General features: G+C 37.4%; 1 protein-coding gene across 19 annotated transcripts in view; it reads right to left on the reverse strand.

Moving 5' to 3' along the window:
• The window catches only part of ralgapa1 (Ral GTPase activating protein catalytic subunit alpha 1), a 192,050-nt gene that overhangs the window by 31,772 nt on the left and 136,142 nt on the right, over nucleotides 1–24,136 (reverse strand). For 16 of the 19 annotated variants that reach the window (XR_010002099.1, XR_010002101.1, XM_062968273.1 and 13 more), the window contains 6 exons: nucleotides 20,534–21,398; nucleotides 19,115–19,186; nucleotides 17,871–17,994; nucleotides 16,108–16,263; nucleotides 9,228–9,386; nucleotides 6,234–6,361 (listed from right to left, as the gene is read on the reverse strand). Coding sequence is in view for 15 of the 19 variants with exons in the window: in XM_062968273.1 (XP_062824343.1) it covers nucleotides 6,234–6,361; nucleotides 9,228–9,386; nucleotides 16,108–16,263; nucleotides 17,871–17,994; nucleotides 19,115–19,186; nucleotides 20,534–21,398 (1,504 nt within the window). In the remaining 4 variants the exon portion in view is untranslated. Of the gene's footprint in view, nucleotides 1–1,349; nucleotides 5,229–6,233; nucleotides 6,362–9,227; nucleotides 9,387–16,107; nucleotides 16,264–17,870; nucleotides 17,995–19,114; nucleotides 19,187–20,533; nucleotides 21,399–24,136 lie in introns of those variants that run through there. The other 3 variants (XR_010002103.1, XR_010002102.1, XM_062968287.1) reach the window with 3 other exon arrangements.

Consider the following 24,136-nt stretch of genomic DNA (forward strand, 5'->3'; position numbering starts at 1 on the left):
TCCTCAGCTGCTGTAAGAAAATCGCACAGACAGACTACAAACAGAGGCACAACTATGTAGCCCAAATGATTCATTGGAACTTATGCCTTAAATACCACTTCCCAGCAGTAAAGAACTGGTGGGATCACAAACCTGCAAAAGTATTGGAGAATGAGCACGCAAAGACTGTGGGACTTCCGAATCCAGACTGACAAAGTTCTGGAACACAACACACCAGACATCACAGTTGTGGAAAGGAAAAAGGTTTGGATCATTGATGTTGCCATCCCAGGTGATAGTCACATTGAGGAAAAACAACAGGAAAAACTCAGGACCTCAAGATTGAACTTCAAAGACTCTGGCAGAAACCAGTACAGGTGGTTCCGGTGGTGATTGGCACATTGGGTGCCTTGCCAAAAGATCTCAGCCGGCATTTGGAAACAATAGACATTGACAAAATTACGATCTGCCAACTGCAAAAGGCAACCCTACTGGGATCTGTGCGTATCATCCGAAAATACATCACACAGTCCCAGACAATTTGGGAAGTGTTCGACTTGTGATTTTGTGATACGAAATCAAGCATGTCTATCTTGTTTGCTGTGTCATAATAAAATAACGTTATTTATATAATACCCTATCTCCCCAAGAGGACTCAGGGCGGTTTCCAACAAAAAATGGCAAACATTTGATGCCAGAATACACTAACAAAGAGAAGTAAACAACTACCCAGATCCCAAAAAAATAAATAAAAAAATTCACAACTATAAAAAAATTAAAATTATAACAGTTAAACAAAAATTAAGTAATGCTAAGTATATGCTAAGGAACATAAATGTGTTTTTAACAGTGTTTTTTAAAAGAGAGTAAGGAGGGGGCAATTTTTTTGTTCTTGGAGGAGTTCTTTCCCATACATATTACATAAAATAAATAATTCTTTAGTGAGTCTCTCCCTGAATCATCCACTCAAATGAAATCCTGCTGAGTCAAGGCAAGGTCTTTGTGGTCCACAAAAAGTGACTGCGAATTGATCAGGAAAATCAGCAGACCAAGGCATATTAAATTTTAGGGTTGGTATTGGAAGAACTATTTGCTTCTATATTAAAATATACATTATGACAATGTTATATGGATCCTTGTGTAGATATTACAATTAAACCAGCAGATTGTAAATATTTACATATGAACCTAATTTTAGTCACATAAATAAAATTTTGTTCCACTCCATCTTTTTGCCTCATGTTCTTTATATTATTAAACTTAATTTAAAAATATGATTACGATTTTAGGAAATCCTTAGAAGGCAACTATTCAAATATTTCACTTTTGTTTATTATTAAAAGCTAATCATTTTTATGAAGAAAAAGCAACATAAACATATCAATGCCGAGAGATTTTTCCCATCCCTCTTTGGAACTGCAATTAGCAAAACAACCCATTTCCCCCTCCTTCCCAAAGCTGTCAAGCTGTTCAGAGTAGTTTGTAACATGACAATAGTACTATTGTGAACAGTGTCTGGGCTTCCTTCCCACAGAGAGTTAAAATGGGCAGTTCTTGTTGTCCATGATTGGTGTCCAGTGAAACAATACGCAGCCAGGTTTTATCAGCTCCACGCCAAAAAAAGTAAAGCCAAGGAACCCAAGCCTTCCTATCATGCTGAACCATATGCCAACCCTGCTGGCCCCAAAGGTTTATCGCTGAGAATCAGGATCCATCAGGTCCCCTGTGAAATTTCACCTCACACACCTTCTGTGAAATGCATGGCTTTGCTGAAAACTAAACCCTTTCTACAATTGGCAGGAACAGATGGATGAAAACTGTGGCTTGGCAACAGGAATTAAAGATTTTAAAAGCCCATGCCCATAGTAAGTAGAAGTGCTTCAAAATGGAAGAGTCTGTGAAATATACAGATACCCACATACTTCACAACTCCCCATATACACATACACAGTAACTGGAATCTTGTAAATATTCTATAATTCTTCTAAAAACAGTGATATAAAGTTAATTTTGTGGAATTTCTCTAGGAAGCTCTGCAAATTTGTGAGGCAAATTAGTAATATTTGCACGCATTGTTGAAAACACCACAAGAACATCTTTAAGCATTTTTTTTTAAAAAGAAACAATTATTAGCAATACAGCAAAGGCAACATGCTACTTTGGGCATGCAAATGGCAAATTTGATTAGTACAAATAAACAATTTCACTTCATTTACTTTTTACTCTTTCATATTTTTCCAACATGCCTCACTTTCTCTGATAGAGAAAAACAGAATTTCTAGTTGTAAAACAGGAACACACTGTTATCACTCTATTTCTACCTATCTAAAGTGTCCCATTCTGAGAACAATTCATGAGAAAGAAGGCAGGGCAGAATACTGCCGATATTGTTATATGGCCCTTACTCAAAAGGGGACAAAGCACACTCATACAGATAATTGTAATAGGGCATTGGTGAACAATTTATGCAAGAAACATAAAGACAAGAGTTTAAAACTAATCACAAATGTCTACTTAATCAGCACTCTATAGTGCCTAAAATCAAAGGTATTTAATGTAATGCTTTGGAATTAGTCATTACCCCCAACCCACACCAATCTTACTTTTTCAAAAGCTAACTAATAAATGACTGAGAACAAGCCTACACTACACCTAAGGTCCAATTGTTAGGCAGAACTGTGCCTACTCATGTTCCCCTGTGCTGCATTTTATCTCTGATTGCATGATCAACCCAATAAATTGGTCTTGAGGGACAAAAAAGGCCTATCAAGTGCCTACCATGACAAAACTGGAGGTTGCAGGAAAATGCACTTCAGAAAAAAGTAAGACAAGTCAAACGAAGAAGAGGAATGAAAGCCTGAAAGACACTCATCAATACTGACAGATTACTGTAATTCTGGCTGTCAGGACAATCGATTCAGGCAGCATATGCCAATCAATATTCTTGTAATTTACTGAACAGCATTAGATACATAGTTAGCCGAGACGTGCCGAAGCCCCAGACTACTTTTAATGTACATAAATCACACAATTTATGCTTTGGAATCTCAGAACTGTTTAGTGAGTCTAAAACATTTGACACAGCTTATACCATTACTGATACAAACATAATTTAAATCCTTTTAGGGTTTTCATTATTCTGAATCATATATTATGTATTTCTCAAATTCTATTAATTCCTAAAGATCTGGTAAAAAGACATTTTACACATCTCTTTATTTCTTTTATTCATTAACTTAGTTTTTCTTCAACCTTTCTCCTGATACATCACTTGTAGCAGTTTAAAATGTGATGCATTTACCAATAGTTTTTTTTCTGTCTTAATGATTTCAACACAAGATCATTTTAGTTTTACTTCAGCATTTGTTTACTTACAATGTAAACTTGAACATAAAATAAACCAAAATAAAATTGAAAACTAATTTGACAAAACACTTAACAAAAGCAGCAAATTAAAGGGTTTTAGGATTCCAATCAGCATTCCCAAAATAGACTTTGCACAAAAGACTTCTGGTTTTCAGCAATCCATCCCCCACCTTGAACAATTGCTTTGAAAGCTGATGTGACCCCATTTTTGGTCAAATGGGGGTGGGGGGGGCACATACAGATGTCATAGAACCTCTTTCTAACTTTCAAGACAGAACAATTACATAAATGTAAAGGTAACTTTTGTTTCATAAAATGGAATTATCCAGTTTAATATAATCTTTCTGAAGACCATAGAGAATATGAGTATCTGATAACAGCACAGATACTGGATCTACAGTTCCTATTGATCATTATGGGTCTAGGTTTCATGCTGAGGCTACATTATTATAGCGCATCCTTCTGAGTTGAGTTGACAAAGGATAGACAGAAAGGAAGAACTACAGGAGGGGCAATAGATAGGGATTCATTCTCCAAAATCAGCCTGCAGAGTGTGGTAGATCAATTGGTTTGTCCTACTGCACAGATTTGTTTATTTGATACTTTTAGGGAGGGCTGGGCAGCAACATTGGGGACTGGTTTCCACTAGATACCCCCATGGGATTGTCAGCTTCCAGCAAGCTCGGCACTGTTGTCATCCACAGTCCCTTTTAAAATGCGGAAATTAAATCACATCACTTCCTGTTTTGAGAAAGACATCAGATGAAGAGGGAGGTATTTGGGAGTACTGTGGGATTCTGGGATGCTTAAGGAGGTCATTTTCATATATTTTCATGAGGAGGGGGTCTGCATGAGTTTAGTGTTAGAATTGCCCGAAATTGTTCCAGAACTTTTTTACTTTTACTTTGGGGAAATGTAAGAGGGCGGGGGGTGGGGGGGTTACGAAAGTAGGGTCCAAGTCCTGCATGTTTTCCTCACCTGCTAGCTCTTCACGGATTCTCCTGTGGGCTATTCTTTGAGAAAGCAGGGCCCTGGACAGGCCTGGATTAGCCTCTTCAGCACATGAAGAATGGATTATACTGGGCAAAAAGGCCACTCTGTGAGAGAAGAAATTTCCACAGTGTGTGTTGCTGAAGAATAGTAGAAAGCTGGAAAGTCTTCTTGCTGATATTGTTATTTTGCTGTCTTGTATGAAAGAGGAATAAGAAAAAAAATCATAATCTATGGAGTATGAGGCAGGAATGAAGACTGGCCTTACCAGGGGCTGATCCCATGAGAGGGTGCTTCTAAAAAGTCTGCAGCATTCCTGCTTGTCAAAGTGAGGTGGAAGAGCAACCTATCTCACAGTGTTCAGACTTTAACTGCTGAGAAAGATGTTACTTTTTAAGTAGGAGCTACAAAAACTGTATTTGTTCAAGACCAACAACGCAGAACATGTAGGCAAAAAAGTAGCACTGCTTAACTGCACGCCCATCTGGGGGCAGGATACTGCTGTATTTCCCTTCTATAAGAGTAATGTTGATATGTAAATATAAAATGAATTTTCTATTTTTATTTTAAAGTATTACATTGTATTAATTATGGAGTGCAATTATGATGGTGCAATGGGTTAAACCCTTGTGAACTGCTAACCTGAAGGTTGGGTTGCTGACCTGAAGGTTACTGATTTGAATCTGCAAGATGGGGTGAGCTTCTGTCTATCAGCTCTAGCTTGCGGGGACATGAGAGAAGACTCCCAGTAACACATCCAGCGTCCCTTGGGCAAAGTCTCTGTAGATGGCCAATTCATTCACATCAGAAGCGACTTGCAAGTTGCTTATGACACGATTTTTAAAAATTATTAATTTGCATTGTGTCATATTTGTGGTTGGCCATTTTCAGTCCTTATATTGAGAGAAAGGCAGAATAAAATTAAAGGAAATAAATTAACCAAAACAACCTTGTAAAATGTAATTTTTACAAATACAGTAGAATGACATCAATGACATCCCTCCTCAACAACTAACCTGTTTTTTCCCTAAGGTAATTAATCTTCCAAGCTCAATTCTACAGGTTAGGCATTGTATGATTTACAATACCCTTGCAGTGTTGACTGTCACTGTTAAAAGTTTGCTACAGATTAACATGAATACAACTCCCTGCAATGTTAGAGATTGTTTTTATCCCAATTCTGCTGTTGGGGATGAGTGATTTGTAAATAAGAGCCCCAATATGGAGTTCACTGTTACATTTTAATGCAAGTGTGAAGGTGTGCCAACAGGTCGAAGGTAATGGCAGCACTTTAGTCTATTTTTCTTGCTGCAGAAGAGAAACGAGACTGAGACTTGTTTGGATTTTCCCTATTGAAACCCCTCATACCTTTGATATTGTAGAAAAGGTCAATCTACTTAAACTGCTCCCCTCCAAATTTCTTTTAAGGCCAAAGAAAGCTTTTGAGTTGAATCTAGAAGTCCCACATTTCATTGATTGGGTGCACCTGGGTCTAGTTATACACATTCAAAACTAAGACCCAAGTTAAAGGACAGAATCATAAATGCTAGCTTTTTGGTTTTGTGAGCATCCACACTTTGGAGTTTTGTAGTTCACTCTCTCAGTCTCAGAGGAAGGCAATGGCAAACCTCTTCTGAACTACCGGTAATGTTGCTAAGAAATCCCCATGATCGGTTTGCTTTACGGTTGTCTCATACGTGGAAGTGACTTGAAAACACACAACAACAATGGCTTTTAATCAACTATTTTCTTATTTAAGATATTTCCATGCACACACCCAGTATTTATTGAAATATTCAATAACAATAATCCTAAGCATATTCACTTAGAAGTGAAGTCCTACTGCATTTAGTTGGAATTGCTTCTAGATAGCTGGTTTTTTAAAAGGAAAAGGATACAAGTTTTGGTATAACGGAATGAGGGACTTCAACGCTCTGCTTGCATTGATAGCTGTTGCACGAACCATAATAGGAAGAATCTTTCCATTTACAATAGCACCATCAAACAACGGACCAAAGAATGGAACCTAAATTCAGAAAATTGAGAAATTCAGATGCTAAATTAGTGTCCTATGCAATAATTAGTAATCAACATTAACAAAGGATTGCTGAACCAGATAATTCTTCTTACCTCCAGTTAATCAATCAATCATAACAGCTATTCAAGATACTCTAAGTGATGGCATACCTTATGAAGGTTTGGTGATATGATTGCTTGTTATTTTCTGCAGTAAGAAATCTTTATCCAAGCATTATTTTATGAATAATTGAAATGATGTATTATATTTAGGCACAATTTATGATTAGAGTGTAATAATGGTTATGAACATTAAATTCCTGAAGGTCAAAGACATGGTCAGATTAGTTTAATAGCGAACTTGATGAAAGGACACAATCAGTTTGACAAATAAAACTACTTATAGTTTGTGTTCACATATATGTTAGGATACTCTTAACATCAGCTGATGAACAAGTAACTAGAACAGCTATTAAAATATAGATACATGACTAATAGCAGGTACAATTTTAAATACTGCAATTTTAGTTTGCACTACACAAATTTGTGCTTTAAGTAATTGTTAAATAAATAACATTACATCTAAAGATGTGCACAGATAACTTTTGGACTATTTTACACATTTTTGGCTGTTTCTACTATTCCACAGTCCAAACAAATTTTGAACTTAAAGGCCCAAGCCCCTGTTGGTGGACATGTATTTGATTAAAAAATCTGTACAGGCAGTCCCCGAGTTATAAACATCCAACTTACAAATGACTCATATTTAAAAACGGGTCTGAGACAACAGGAAGCAAGAGAAATCTACCCCTAGGAAGGGGAATTCATTCCTGAAAGAGTTATCATGGCAAAAAAGTGTCTCTACTGAAGCTTTCTCGCCAGTCCATGTTTCCACAACATGCCAAATCTTTCAAAATCCAATTTTCACAGGGACAGAAAGTGGGGTGAGGTCTTCTGAACAGGGACACAGACCTCAAAACAAATGCTACAGGGGTGTTAACCCTTCCTTCCCTGTGCTATCCAAAGCTTATAGATAGATTGGAGTTACATTTTAAAATGCATCTGTTCTAATATACATACAGATTCAACTTAAGAACAAACCTACATAACCTATCTTGTTTGTAACTTGGGAGACTCCCTGTACATGCAATGCTTTATTACTAATAATGATCCCAATCCAGCAAGAAGTTCTGAGTGTGGAAGCCTAGTCTCTTTACAGTATTAGAGCTATTAACAAAAAGGAGGAATGGTGATAGGCTAGATGGATGAAAGCAGTGGTTCCAATCACATGCACTCCATTTTTTCAACAATCCTCCTTGATACCTTGACACATATACTTAAACAGATCAGGTTCAAGCATATATTTCTTGGTTTGCTAAATGTATCATTTAGCAACCTGGGCTTAATGCTCTCCCACTCCTCATCTCATCTGTTCGCTTCCTTGATGAGAACAGCATTTTGTTATCTTAAACTACAGATCTCTGCTATGACTAAAATGTGGAACTGCGGTTTAAGTTGATCAGGTTTAGTGTACCAATGAATGTAAGGTGAGAGGAGAGGCAAGGGAAGCATGTGGTTTCAATGTTGATTATCGATTCCAAATTATTGTTTAGCAAGACAAAAAATATAAGTTTGAACAGGGCTATATGGTGAAAAGATTAATCTGGGATTCTTGCTTTTAAATATGTGGTGATTTTGACCATATGAAAATCTCTTCATTTTTTTAAATTTTGCTTTTGCAAATTTGTCATACTTCCATATATGAACAGAGCATGTGAACTGAATGAAGAATTCAAAAAAGTTGGTTTCCAATTTTATCAATTTTTATTTGTAGAAGTAAATGTTAAATTATTATATATTTTGCAAATACAGATATTTCTCTAGAATTTCTGTTTTTTTCATGCTTTCCAGCGTGTACACTATTTACCCTATATACTGATGTATATGTCTAGAAATTCTGGTCAAAAAATACTCAAAAAACTGGATTGACTCATCCATGGGTCAATGGGAGTACTGTATCTACTCTGGGTCAAGTGGCAAAAGGCAAGTGCTTACTCTGTGCTAGTAGAACCTAGAAGAAGAAACAATCCTCTCTACTCTTTCTGCTATGGCACCATTTCTGACCTTTTTGAATCTCTGGGTGGGAAAATTATGGTGGTGCCTAGAGAGGCTAGTCCTCTGAGGCAGCATTAGTGTTTTCCTGCTTTGTGGAATGCCCTCAGGCTTATCCATGTGTCATATCCAAACCCCTAATTTTGGTTCCAAAACCTGTCCTCAAATTACAGTAGAGTCTCACTTATCCAACACTCGCTTATCCAACATTCTGGATTATCCAACGCATTTTTGTAGTCAATGTTTTCAATATATCGTGATATTTTGGTGCTAAATTCGTGAATACAGTAATTACTACATAGTATTACTGCGTATTGAACTACTTTTTCTGTCAAATTTGTTGTATAACATAATGTTTTGGTGCTTAATTTGTAAAATCATAACCTAATTTGATGTTTAATAGGCTTTTCCTTAATCTCTCCTTATTATCCAATATATTCGCTTATCCAACATTCTGCCGGCCCGTTTATGTTGGATAAGTGAGACTCTACTGTATATGCAACATCAACTTATTCATGACTATATACAGTAGCTACTTGGCACAACAGCAAATTCCAAAGTAAAAGAAGACTATAGGTAGGAAAAGGGGGGGGGGTAAAAAATGTTGCTAATGCCATCTTGTTCCCTCTCTCCATTCTAAAATGTATTGAAGAGAAAAAGAGACATAGACTTTAGGAATTAGAGACAACAGTATTTATACTAAACTACAAAAAATCTTAGACAATATAGTACATGCTTATGAAAAGAAAATTCTAAAACCATACCTCAGGTTTTTTCATTATCTGAATACTGAACATGAAATTCTTCATTGGATATATAACAATGAGAACATCTCCAAATTCTGTAGGAATTATTCCTCTTCTGTAGTCTCGAGTATGCTCTGACCAGACAATGTGAACTTCATCATTTCCCAAATGTCTTAACTAAAACGAGAAACAACTCAATTATAGATATATAACAATCAACAAAGAAATGTAATAGTAATAATGGTGGAGAGCTGCTCCTCCATCACTAGTAGAATATCACAGCAGGGACATCTACATAGGTGAGTTTTCCTCACATGTACTGGGAGATTCCAGTCCCTGTGTCAGCTTTCCAGCAGGCTTCACTCTGTACTGACAGGAATGCTTACGCACTACCAAGACCCCCTCATCTGCGTTTGACTGGCTTTAGAATTGCCACTGAGACTTGAAAAATGTCTAAGCTAGAGTACAAAATCAATCTTAAATGTGAATGGCTCTTTTCTACACTCAAATATTTCAGTATCTGGCAAAACTTTAACAAATAACACTTATGCGGTAAATAAAGAAATTCCTTGCATTCTCACACATTCTCTGCCTGAAAGTACCACCAATTCAGCCTTTGGCTCTTCAGTTTGTCAGCTTTCACTGTTTATCATGAACAAATGGAGAATATACTTCTGAAATACAAAACTTTAGATATAAATTCTCCTACATTTGTTTACTGAGAAAGAATATGTAGAGAAGAGAGCACAGACTAAGAACAGTTCCCGGAGGCAGCCCAACAAAGAGCAATAAAAGCATGGGGAAAGCATCCTCCCAACATATATATTTAAAAATTAAACATTGAGAAACAACTATCTGAGAAAAGAGTCACAGTCTTAGGTCATAACAAAAGGGAAGCAGAAGAAAGTGATCAACAGTAAGAAATGCAACAAAGCGACAATAAAAAAAAACCCAATGAGGATGAAACAGATTCTGTAGTTTTGATAGTTTCAGTGAAGTGCAGGGGTCAAAAAACTGGACTGAGCCTAATTCAGACAAAAGCTGGCAGGAATAAATTACTGGCCGTAGGAGCAAGCAGTATACTCTAGGGTTTTGGAGGGAAAAGGCAGGATGGAAATGGATGAGGCAGTTGGATAAGCAGAATGGGTTGAGGAACGGTTTTCTATGAATGGAAGACGGCGTCTTGTTTGAACATAATGGACAAGGAATGAGGAGAGAGATGAAGAAGAAAATGGCAGAGATGTCAACGAGGGAGAGGAGGGTATAAAGGGGGCACCTGGATAACTGGATAGTCAACATATAAAGCAAGATTGTAGAAAAGATTGAAAAAGATGTAGGAGAAGTAACTCGAAAAGGTGTGGAAGACAGAGAATGTAATTGGTAAGTACAAAAGAAAGATATTATATATAACGTTACCATTTCTTTTCAACACTGGTGATGCACTGGTGTAACATGAACAAGACAATAGAATCCTAAGGGCATAGACCCATTTACAATATACTGCAATATTGTAAATACTTTCTGTAAGATTTAGATGCAAGTGAATCTTATCAGAGACTAACCAGTGACTTCAAGTGTAGTATTTGATGACAAAGCTACTCAGAATGGCATTTTCTTTATACATTCTCTTTTCACTATACTTTCCCCTTAAGAAGAGGTTGCTAATGTCATACAAGTTTATTCTTTGTGAATATGGGTATCTGCAAGTAATATAAACCTGCATAAAAATTAACCTATTTTAGCACAGGATTACAACTTCCACCCCATCATTACACAAAAGAACAAACAGAAAAAGCAGAGATAACTGAGATTTCATTTTTAAAAATCGAAATACTTTGAAACATTCTTACTTTATAGTAACCGCCATGTGTCAGCCTTCCTAATAAGTTTATGTTAACTGAATACGAAAGAAATGTGAAATAAATATAACCAGGAGGGATGATCAAATCTAATTTTGATACATTAATGTCATATGCTGTACATGTTACAATACCAGCCAGAGTTAATACTAAGCTGCAGGCTACACTGAGATTTCCAAATGGCAGATTGTTCTAAGTGATACCAAGTATAATTGAAGTAATAAACGATAGTAAAAGCAAAGCACACTGGCAGGAAGAATTCAAGTATTTACTTAAAAAATTAAATAAGTTAGTTTTGGAAAGAAAAGACAACTGAAATAATGCAGGGCTCAATTTACAGAAAGTTCCTTTTATTTATCTATTGCATTAACCCTTGAACTCTTGCCAAAATTATCAGTATGTGTAGAACCTATTGATCTAAAGAAACAATGAGAAAAGACACTAAGACTTCCTGAAAGCCATGAACTAGAAGAGGGGTTTTTTTGTTAATCACTTCCCACTTATAGCAAGGCTATCCCCTACAAAATGCTCAAATTCCTTTAAAAGTCAGGAAGACATGGCTTTAAAAGTATAGTAAAGTCTGTTTGCTCAAATGCGTACTAAAACAAGAACAAAACCAAAAACCAAAGCTGGTTGATATGGTGTATTCCACTAAACAGGGGAACCACACTGAAAAGAAATCAGAGAGGGGAAGATAAAATAATAAGAAAAAATGTATACCGAAGAGATTCAAAGCACCAAAAAATAAGTCATACAAGAACAAGAGGAATCACGTTTATTGCTTAAAAAACTACAAATTACTTTTGAAACTGAGGATGACTTCCAAAATACATGTTAATACAAAATGGGAGTCTATGTTTCAAAGAAAAAAGAAATAAATGTCCTTCAACAGACTTGGAATTTGTTAGTCAAATCCAGGATAATTACCTAGGAGGATTTTGGAGGCAGGGAAGACTTTGCAATGTGGAAAACTACAGAAGATTTTAGTGGCTTATTGGGGACCTAGAGACAGAAAATATTTCTCAAATGAAGTTAATAGTGGAATTCACCACTGTTCATTATCCTGTGAAGAAACAGGTTGGGTGTTATGAGATTATTCTCCTCCGATTCTCTAAGTCTGTCAAGGTTAAGCAGGTAGATCTAGATCACAACTATATTTTTAACCCCCAATAACATGAAGTATAAAACTAAACATCCTCTTAAAGAGTTCTATGAACAATTTTATGCACATATTGACCCAAATATGGCTGTTTTGTTGCAGTTGGGCATAGTCAACATGAGATTTTGAAATGAGGTATCACAGTATACATGTGGTACCCAGCTTTTCATTTTTCTGTTATATCTGAATTGGGTATGGCCACATACAACTTTGATCAGTGCTTGAATGCTGTGATAAGGGCTAACCAAGTGAAGCTAAATCGTGGTATGGTAGAAGATTTGCAGGAGGACAGATTCTAGGTCTAGGAGTTGGGCAAATATCTATCCTAGATGTGGCTGCATTTCCTCTGAAAGAACAGATATGTAATTGGATTAATCTCTATTAGTAGGTGCTCAAGTGGCCTTAGTGACAAGGAACACTCACTACAGAGTTTATCTGGCATACATGTTACAACTATTCCTAGACAAGAACAGTTTTGGCTTCTGTGATCCATAAACAGTAATTTCAAGAATGAAATGCCAGAATGTGAGGCTGTGCATAAAGTAGAACATGCTGTGGAAGCTATAATTAATGCAGAAAGATGTTAGGTTGCTCAATGTAACTTTACACTATGCATGCATGACTCTGTACTAAAATCTCTGTGTTGGCTATTAATTGACTACTGAGGGATGTCAGTTACCCTAAAAAACAAGAGTGCCCCACTAGTTTACTGTTTCATGTGCTAGACTGATTACCACATGTTTGCAGGATAGAGAAGGCCTTAAATTTCTTTATGGAATGCTCTCTTTAAATTCAAACTAAGACTGTTTAAGTGTTTTCCTGATTGGCAGCAGTGCCAGTTATCCTCAATTATTCTGAATTAGATATTTTACTGCTTTATTCTTTCATTGGCTTTATTGTATTTTGTTTTGATTTTATTTTGATAGCCACTTCTCCTAAACTTTCGTACTCTGTCACTGAGCTCAGTGGATGAATCTGTTAAGATGTGACATGACTCAAGCTTATCGCCTTTGGCTTTGTGTTTGGATGCCTCGTGTGGTCAGTCACTGAACGACAGATTCCAAAGGTGCAGGGCAGTAAAGTACTGCCATCAGACTTGGATTGTCTGGCCACTCATGGTGATCATTGGATCCTGATGAGCACATGCATGGGGACACAGCCAATTTTCGAATTTCAAACTCCACAGCTAGCACCTCTACAATGCATTTGGCTGTGAGTAGTTGCACTGCAAGGTTGTCTTTCATCTCCACAGCCAACACCTGACTGAGACAAAATGAGACAACTTTGTCTCTGTGTGAGAGAGACTGAAACCCACCCATAAAATGGAGTGATGCTGCGGTTGCCTGGAGCCTCCTTTAGGTAGAACAGAGAATTATAATCTGATTAACTTGCCTATCCTGAGACTGAAGGAGAGGAGGGAGTGGCTGCCAGGGGGCGAAATACTATGGCTTCACGGTGGCAGAGAAAAAGCTTGGCCCTAAAAAAGCAGCACTCACTTCTGAACCCTGTAGAGTGAATGCAGCTTGACCCCACTTAAACTGCCATGGCTCAATGCTATGCAATCCTGGGAACTATAGTTTGGTAAAGCACCAGGACTCTTTGACACAAGTGAGGGAGGGACAGGGAGGGAGGGAAGCTCAGAGGTGCTTCCATGGCTGCCGTGTAGACTGCAGAAGAAGCCCCATGCTCAGGCTGTGGGAGGAATGCCAAGGGCTCCATGGGTAGGTTCCCCAAGACCAAGGTACCCCTTGGCTCTGGTCCTGCGGCCCAAAGAAGTTTAGATTATTTTAATTTTGGATGGTTACAACTGCAGAGTTGTGCAGGCTTGGATTAGGGTGTGATTCTGGATGACCTTTTCCCACTCGTGCTAAAAAGAAAAAGAAAAGAAAATGGGGTGGGGGGAAGATCAGGGGTTCAAAAATGGGATCCAAGGCTGCATATAGGCCAAGGGTATGCTCTCCACACCAGGCTACACAGGGAGGAAGGAACATATGGAGATTTCCTGTTTCACTTCCAACATTCCTTTCCTGAGTACCAAGGTGCTAATATGGTCTATTTGAGTTCTGTTGCATTTCTGTATCCTTTTGGTTGTTCTGTAGTTCCAATGTCTTCTGTGCTCTTTGGTCCTGCATCCTGATTTTTCCTTTAGTTCTGATTTTGCACCTTGGTTATTTTATTTACTACAACACCTGACTCAAGGCTTCCCTGGTCATCTTAGACCTTTGCCTATAGCTTAACCCTCCAGCAAGTTTCAGGAATTGTGACAAGGACATTGTATGTTTTGACTTATAAACCACAGTCTTCTCCATTTGAATTTAGGTCTCAAATAATTGTAGATTATTTTAATTTGTTCTTCATGGAATGTTATCCCGGCTGTCATTTTGAATAAGAATATTAAGCATTTTCTTCAAGTTTTTAAAATAAAATGTTTAGAACATAATTACACACATACTAAGCAGAGAATAAAAACATCATCAATAACTGAAGTTTGCCATAGGCATAGCTATTTCTCTGTACTAACTGTCGGCAATCTAATTCGATTACAAATATTAAACTCCATGCTGAGATCAGGCATCCTCACTTCTTCCAATATTGCACTTCAACCAGTACTCATTAATGTGTCTGCTGAATGGATTAGCACATCTGAAAATATATGCACTGCACGAAGGCAGGAAAAAGTAGTGACAGACAATTGCTCATTCATAATAGGGCAAATGTTTCAGGTCTTATCACAGAGTTTATTACATTATAAAAAGAACAAAATAATGCATGCAATAGTAATAGAGCTAATTAATAAAAGTAATATACAATTGTATTTATTTATTCATTTACATATTTATAATAGTTCTGTGTTGCCTTCCAGCCCACAAGGGTTCCAAAGGTGAAGAACAAATAAAAACCAATAAAAACATTATAAAGATAAAAAAACATTTTAATCCAATTAAAAAATGTTAAAAATCTCTAAAGGCAGTCTAAATAGCCCAATGGTTTTCAAACTTTGGTCTTTCTGACATTTTCAAAGTTGACTCCCAGAATCTATGCCCATTAAGCCATAGTGGCTGGAACTTCTGAAAGTAAAAATTTAAAACATCCTGAGAACCAAGGTCCAAGAATCGAGCTGGAATGGCATCTCAGTCTTACTTTAACTCTGGAGGTGATAGTTGTAAATGGAGTAATGGGCTGCCACACTTGCCACTCCCCAACATTTGCTGACTAAGGCATTCACCTCCTAATGGTTAGACCAGGCCTGCAGTTGAGAGGCCTGTTTTTTTATTCCACAAAGTGAGATTCCTTTTGTAAAACTACATGACAGGGCAATTTTGAGTTGCTCTCAACCTCAATTCCACACAGCATACACTGGACTAAAAAAGGAGAAACCCCTGGCTGGTTTTTAGCCAGGGAATGGTTGGAGGAAGTCAGGGAGAATTTGGCCATATGTTAATAGAGACAATAAATAGAGTAGCCAAGTAATTACTGGCTAGTCTATCTCAGGGCTAAACCCAGAGACCTAGGGACAACCCCTTGTGATGTCACAGAGTTGCAAAATACCAAGAAATAAGAAACACACTTGCTTTTCAAAATAGTGGTCTTGCCTTGAGATCCCCTTTGCTTGTCCTGAGGATTTGAGAGCAGGTGCCAGTCCTTAAGACTCCAGACAAGGTCCAGAGATTTGGTAACCCTACCTTCCCTTTTCTGTTATGCAGCTTCACTTGGTAGATTACCAGCCTTTCTTATCTAGAAACCTCAAGATTTGTGCTGTGATAAAACTTTTCCACAGCAAAGGTAGTTTGTCATATGTATGATCAGCCCAAAGTCTCAATAAAATGTCAAAGTCTTGCTTTTTGTCATTTAAGGGACAAGGCTGTTTTTAAAAACTTACCTTTTTTGTTAATGAGTCATCTGATTCAGAAGGCATTCTAGTTGATACATGAAACATTACTTCCACAGTAGAGGTAGCAAAATATGGAGTGGTTAATCCAGTGCTTTTGTTTTTCTGCAACCCTCCCATGAAGCCACAATGGTTTGTGAGGTTTACCTAAAATGCAGAAATCATTACCATGTGAGAAAAAGTATCAGCAAGTATAGGGACTTTTATCAAAAAGCATCTATCCGTGTAGGATTTTTAAGTAGCCATATTAGTCTCATAGCATAAAAGGCATGTGCCATGATTTATATCACTCTGAATCATATTCTATTTTATCCCACTCCCACAACTGTATAAATACTCTTCACAACTGGAATATCATTCTATATTGCATCTGAAGAAATGGGCTTATAGCCTCAAAAACTGATGCTAAATAAAAACCAGTTAGTGTTAGAGGTGCTGTCATGTTGCCTTTTCTCTCTTTCCCCTTCCTTCCTCCTATTTATTAATGTGTTAGCAAAGTCATATAAAGTACTCAGGTGGGATCTGATACATCATTACTACTTTGTTAAGCTGAAGATTCTAGTTAATGAGGTTAACAGGAAAGTCAATCAAATTATGTAGCACAAGAGCAATTCCGAAATATTCAGAAAGGGGAACATGAAAGCACAGAGAAATATATTGTTTATAACTGTAAGGTTTTTTTAAAATTAAAAAAACTTTGATGCTAATTTAAAATTCACATTCTTATCATTAAAAGACGGGTAGTGATCATGTGAGGGTAACAGCTTAGGAAAAGCTGATGTATAGAAATATAGAAACAGAGTGTATTGTACATTTTTTATTTTTTTCCAATGGTAGGAGATCAGTCAAACTGTATATGGTAAGATAAAAGATAATAATATAGGGATCTGATCTTTATGAGAGCCCACTAAATTGAAAAGCAATTGTTCTTCAGTTTTTCAATGGAGTAAGTATTAAAAAACAAAACACATGAAGAGGTGGGCTTTTGGACCCTTCCAGTTTTGATGTCTTCCTTCTGTGTTTTTCTAACCAGTCCTTTGCCTACTCCATGTGGCTAAGCATATAAAGGTAAAGGTAAAAGTTTTCCCCTGATGTTAAGTCCAGTTGTGACCAACTCTGGGGGTTGGTGCTCATCTCCATTTCTAAGCCAAAGAGCAGGCATTGTCCGTAAACACTTCTAAGGCCATGTGGCCCGCATGACTGCATGGAGTGCCGTTACCTTCCACTGGAGCAATACCTATTGATCTACTCACATTGGCATGTTTTCGAACTGCTAGGTTGGCAGGAGCTGGGCGCTCATTCCGCTCCCGGGATTTGAACCTGGGACCTTTTGGTCCGCAAATTCAGCAGCTCGGCGCTTTAACACACTGTGCCACCAGGGGCACATATATCACATCATTATTGGTAAATTTTTAAAAATTCATTTGAAAAGGTAGAGTGATAGACACACAATTGCTTTAAACACATCCCCAGATCTTTAGAAGTTTCCTATTCCTAATTAGGCATTTCCCTTTTTATGACATTTAGTCGAATGAAGAGAAGAAATATGTCTACTACAGCCAGGCTCTGGGAAGGTTCTCTTCCATCAGTTTTCCTATATTCTCAGAAGGTTTAGCCTGTTGAAAATCAGGATGCCTTCTCACCGGTTTCCAATCTGAATTCTTGAGTAATTGCTATTATTATACTTACATACCATAATAAAATTATAATCTATGAAGTAAAATGAATTATTAAAAAGTAAAAAAATAAGATACCTCCCAACCAAGGCCTGCTACAAAATCCTCATATGCTTGGCTTCCTCCAGTATTAGTAAGGATGGAGTGTTTATCCTCTTGACCCTCAGCAACATAAAATACTGCAATTTTGTGCGTCTCTCGGCTGTAAAAACAGGACTGCAATTATGTAAGAACGTACTCTAAAGCCACTTAGAAATCAGACATACAATCTAGAGTTTTGAAAATCTTAGGCCTCTAAACATATGTAAACCTATTTAAACATCTAGGAATATAAAAGACATATTCATGCTGTTATGATATTGGTGTCAATTTTTTTGGCTGTCACCATTATTTTTAGAAACAAAGCTAAAGTTTACTACTAGAACTCAAATGCTACTTTGTTTCAATGGCGTTCACAAAAGATAGAACAAAACAGTAACTAAAAATAAATATAACTGTAACAAAAGAGTAAACTAAGAAAAACAACCAAATATATTTAATTCTTCATTAAAAACAAGAGTAACTGATAATTAACAATTAGGAAAATGATTTGAATAAATGTCTTCCAAAAGAATCTTTTGATTTTGCAGTTAATGGGAACAAAATATCTGTTTTGGAAAGCCTCAGCTATTACTTCATTCCTTTTAAAGGTATCTTTGAAAAGGCTTTGCTAGAAAGCTAAGAAATAAATTACCATTTAGTGTTTTAGACTGGCTTTCACAAACAACAAACTAAACTCAATTAAAATTAACTAAGAAGGAGTTGAATGTTATTCCTAAAAACAGTGGCTTGAATTTGAACAAAACAATAATTCAGGATTCCATTGGAATATCAACTTAGCCCAAATGTCTTCATTCCAAGTAGGAGTACGTAAGTAAATCTTTTATTCACCGTTTGTTTACTTTATACAGAAACTGGGAACTTTGGTTGGCTTTTCTTCTCACAAGCCACAGTCCAGTTCATATACAACAATAACACACTATGGATGGAAGACCTGTGGCTCATGTAGGTGTTTCTGCTTGCAGCAGGAAGCAAGTGGAAGTGATCAAACTGTGTGCACCAGCATGCTGGCTCACCGACAATGAGCCAGGAATCTTGAATGCTGTCATATAGTGACGTGAATGTGGTGAATCACTTGGAGGTAAATCTTACTAATTTGAGCAGAAAGCAGCAGGAGTAACTAGATACAACTCTGCTTGTTGTCTGCAAAATATATTGTACATGCACATGATAAAATAAAACAATTAACTGATTAAGAAGATTGCATATAGGAGATAACTTGCCATTGTCTTGAGTCCAGATTTCTAAGTTCTCGAAGTAGCTTTTCATTTTTTTTCAAGAGATGGAAGCTTCTCCTAAACAGGGAAATTTAACAAACATTTCCATCATCTGTGTAATGAATGACAGATATAGGACAGCACAACAACACACTTGCAGTTCCATTCATGAAGTCTCCTATGGTTTTCTTGCCTTTTGAAAGGCTTTTTCCATATCAAAGATAAATAGATCTTTTAAAAATGATACATACATATAGTTTTTTTTATCCCAGTTGGTCTTTTGCATCCTTGCTGGTGCCTTGAATATAATCCCCACTTCATTCCATTTCTTTCCATTTAATCTGAACAGGACTCCCTTTGGAGCACATAAATCCTGCTTTTTAGTAGGACAAGCAATAGCTATTTAGTGAAAAAAGTACTTGCATGCCAGCCAAAGGACAAATCCAATAAGTCTCTTTTTGGACGGCTGACCTTGTTATGTGTTAATAGAGAATCACTGTATAATTTTGATGTCTTGTGCAGTTATCTAGAAGAGGTTTATCACACCCTTTCCTATAAAAATAATGCCTGCAAGATATAAGCAGTGAGAGTTCTAACCGACTATTATTTATATCACACTAGAGCTTAAACAGTAGGCAAAGAGTGTGTGTCCCACCTGAAATCTTGTGGCTGCTCTCACTAAAACTACAAGTCCCAGAATTATGCAGGAGGCAGCCATAGGATTTAAAATGGGATGCACACTCTTTGCCTACCATTTGAGCTCTAGTGTGGTAAGGCATTATATTTCAGAAATCAGGTTAGCGAGGAAAAAATGGTACATCCATGGAGGAATTCAGGAAGAATAGAGAATAAAAATGAGACTGTGATGCTGAAAATGTGGTCTTTTTTTTAAACCCCAAATTTATTGTTAGGTCATTTGTATGAAATTCAGACACCTGATTTTTACACCCAAAATAAGTTCTATATCCATCAAAGCTCCCCACTTCTGCTTTGAGTCCTGTCCCTGGCCTTCCACAGAGACATACTGATGGCCATGAAAATGAGGATGGTAGTAGAAATAGGGTTTTGGTATGCACAGCATAGTACTTCTAATTACACACCCTTTTCTCCCCTATTTCTCCCCCTTTCTCCTCTATTTCAGAGGCAGGAACTGGAAAAACCACCTCTGAATATTCATTGCCTATGAAAATCTTCTTAAAATGTGAGGGATCATTATAAGTCAACAGGCAACATTTCAAAATACAAACTGTGAGAACATGCCATTGCATTCTGACGTAAGCGAGAAATACATCTAGTATTTTGTAGTACTTTACATTACCAGAATGAAAGAGAGATGTGTGGTTGTTCCTGTCAACGGCAGCCCTCTCTCTTTACTGAATGATAAAGGCTGAACAACAAAGAACAGCAATAAAGTTATCTTTTTACCTTTTATCCCAAGAATTCATTCCCAGAATACTAAGAAGCAATCTGCAATAGTAAAATGCTGAATAGGGCTTCTGTGGGGTTGGTTCATCCTGCTCCATAGCCTTCATATTTAAGTCACTGAAGTGCTTTTCAACAAAATCTCTCTCTTCTGTGTGTTGTTTGAGAATTGCATTGATGACATCGTTTTCCTGCTTTTCGGAGACACAAACAGGTTGAGGAGCAGGAACATTGAGTGATACCCCTGTCCTCTGCAAGCACTCAGGACTTGTCATTCCTATATAGTGCAAGAGCTCATCAAGGGCATCTTCTTCATCCCGAATTGTGTCCCATGTTGGCATAGTCTCTCTCAATTTCCTTTTTACTGGGAGCACAGTTCCGTCTTTTACACATAATTCTTCTACATATGGAGAACATTCTGAGGCCTCTTCTGGTTTGTCTTGATGGGCTAATGAGAGCACAAAAGGCGTTGGTTCAGTTAACCCACAGAGAGGTGGAGGTCCGTACAGAATGGCAGAATCCCAGGAATATTTCCCAGAGAGATCACGTACAATAATTCTGACATTTGAATTAGCAGATGCAAGTCCAGCAGACAAGCCTCCTCCAGGCATGTTCTCTTCTGCTCGGATTTGTATACATGAAACTAAAGTTGTATTGTTCAATACAAAAAATTGGAGGTTGGGATTCTCAAATAGGTCGGGGGAAAGCTCAGGACTTTCGCTGTAAGGATTGTCATTGTTTTCACATACTTGACTTGTTAGCATAGCAGGTCCTCCACTCATTGGATAATGGCCTAAATGGTTTACGAGATGAGTAATCACAGTCCGAGCTGCCACAGAGATCAGTCCTTGTTGCATATGAGATTTTACTGAAAAGAAAGTGACAAATATAAACAATTAAAAAAACCAACAGCAACATACAAAAGAAAACATTTAAATGTGAAGGATCACAGGATGATTCACTTAGAACCAGATTACATATAACACTTACAATGAAAATGCTGCTTTTCTAAAGATTTTAAGCATTCTGAGGAGCTACAAGACCAAAGAAAACTAAACAGTTTGAAAAGCAAAGAAAAAAAATATCTGATGGCACAATCTTTGGACTTTTGTATGAAATAGCAGAAGTACAAAATGAAAAATTTCCATCCTGCTGTGAACTATTTGCCTCACGACATCACAAAGCAGGCTGTTAAATCATTGCTGTTACCTTTTCTTTCTAAACCACCTAGTCTTTACTAAGCACTGAGTACAGAGAGCCAGTGCAACTTAGTAGTTATAGTCGTAGATTGGACTCATGTTTTCACTCAGTCAAGAAATTCATTGTATGCCATTCCCTCTCTCTCAGTCTAGCTTAACTCAAAAGGTTGTTCTGAATACAATTTAAGGAGGAAGATAGCCATGTATGTTGCCTGAAGTTCACAGGAGGATGTGATGTAAATATAACAAGTAAACAAAATAAATTAACCCCTCCCCATCCCAACAAGAAAGTCTGACTAAGGACATTGAGATGAACTTTTAAAAATTTGATACAGACCTGCAGTGGTGTCAAGACTGTCTGACACTGCAAATCCCAGATAAGAATGTTATGTAGACCAATATCCTTGGGTTTTGATTAATTTCATTTTTTCCAGTTTAATCTTTGCCCCATATTTATATTAGCCAATTAGTCTAAACTGGCTCAGAAACACCAGAAATGTATCTATTGATTGCCTATTATTTATTTATTTATTTACTGCATTTTTTACCCCGCTCTATCTCAGTCCTAGAGGGGACTCAAGAGTGACTTCCAGATTGGAAATATTCAATGCCACAGTAAACATAAAACATACAAAAACAAATTACAATATACATTAAAATAATAAAAAGTCATACAAACAATGGGCTATAAATACATTACATATACATTGGACGTAGATCAGAAATCTTAATCCAGAAGCTGTTCCAAATTGCATTTCATTCAATTCAACTCATAGCTGCCTGTTGACCCTGTGATACAGTACTTCCCAAATGCTTGATCCCATAGCCAGGTTTTAACTTTTTTCTAATTGATAGGAGGGAGGGTGCCAATCTGATTTCACTAGGGAGGGAGTTCCTCAACTGAGGGGAAACCACTGAGAAGGCCCTGTCCCTCATCTTTACCAACTGCATTTGCGAAGTGGGTGGGATTGAGAGAAGGGCCCCCCTAGTGGATCTTAACATCCAGAATGGTTCATAGAGGGAGATAGAGGGAGATACAGGCCCCCAGTGGGTCTTAACATTCAGACAGATAAGCTGGGACAGAACCATTTAGGGCTTTATAGGCTAAAGCCAGTACTTTGAATTGTGCTCAGTAGCAAATTGGCAGCCAGTGGAACTGATGCAGCAGGCTGCTGCCTGTTGGACTACTTAAAGCTTCTGAACTGTCTTCAAAGGCAACCCCGAATGATCTCTCCTAGCGGCTTCATGTAGATGTTAAACAACATGGGGGACAATATTGAACCCTGCGGGTCTCCACAGAACAAAGGCTGTAGAGTTGAGCAGGTGTCCCCCAGCAACCTCTTCTGAGAGCAGCCCTCCAGGCTCTAAAACAGTACCTCCAAGTCCCATTCCTGCGAGGTGCTCCAGGATACAGTGGTCTACGCTATCGAAGGCCGCTGAGAGGTCCAAGAGAACCAACAGGGACACACTCCCCCCTGTCAAGTACCCTGCGTAGATCATCCACTAAGGAGACCATGGCTGTCTCAGTTCCATACCCCGGTCTAAAGCCAGACTGCGTTGGATCTAGATAATCAATTTCTTCCAATAACACCTGAAGTTGTGGGGTTGCTACCTCATATACCAGATGGAGCCCATTCATCCCTTACCCCAAACTACACTCTTTCTTAGATAGGAGGGTAATTCCCACTAATCTCCAATTCCAATACATTTATACCACTTCACTTCCTTGTGTTCTTTGGAAGCATGCAAACTAAGTGACCCATGTTGCTCTGCATGCAGTCTCAAACCATGGAAATGCACATACTGGAATGATTCCATACAAAACAGCAGCAGCAGCAACAGCAATATTTATTTACTTTATTTCTATTCCTCCCCTTTCTTCTGACACTGGGACTCAAACAGCTGATGTGGCATTTCACTTATAAGCCTTAAAAGAACTCTAAAGACAAAGTCTGCAAATCTGTTAAATACTGCTTTTGCATACCAGAAGCTGGAAACCACTATAACTTATAAAATGTATTTGTAATATACATAACTATCAATTTTCTGATCTTAAAGATTGCTGAAATCCATTGTCTAACACAACATTTATCTCAAGATGGATCCATCAGAGTTTCATTTCAGAGTTTCATAATATTCTTAACATTCAAGTTGTCTTAGTGTAGAGCAGAAGGAACAAAAATCTAAATATACTTTATTCAATGAACCAACTAAAGTTCTTTCTCCACCACATACATTTCCAGTTTTGCAGAAAAATAAGAATTGAAAACTTACAGCAATGCATGATTTTATGGTGGTATTGATAGTTTTACCTGAGACCTCTGCAGATGATAAAGCAAAAAGAAAAGCAGAATAAAAGTAAACAAGACAGATGATGATGATGATGATGATGATGATGATGATGAGA

The sequence above is a fragment of the Anolis carolinensis genome, chromosome 1, assembly GCF_035594765.1.
Source record: "Anolis carolinensis isolate JA03-04 chromosome 1, rAnoCar3.1.pri, whole genome shotgun sequence".
Lineage (NCBI taxonomy): Eukaryota > Metazoa > Chordata > Lepidosauria > Squamata > Dactyloidae > Anolis > Anolis carolinensis.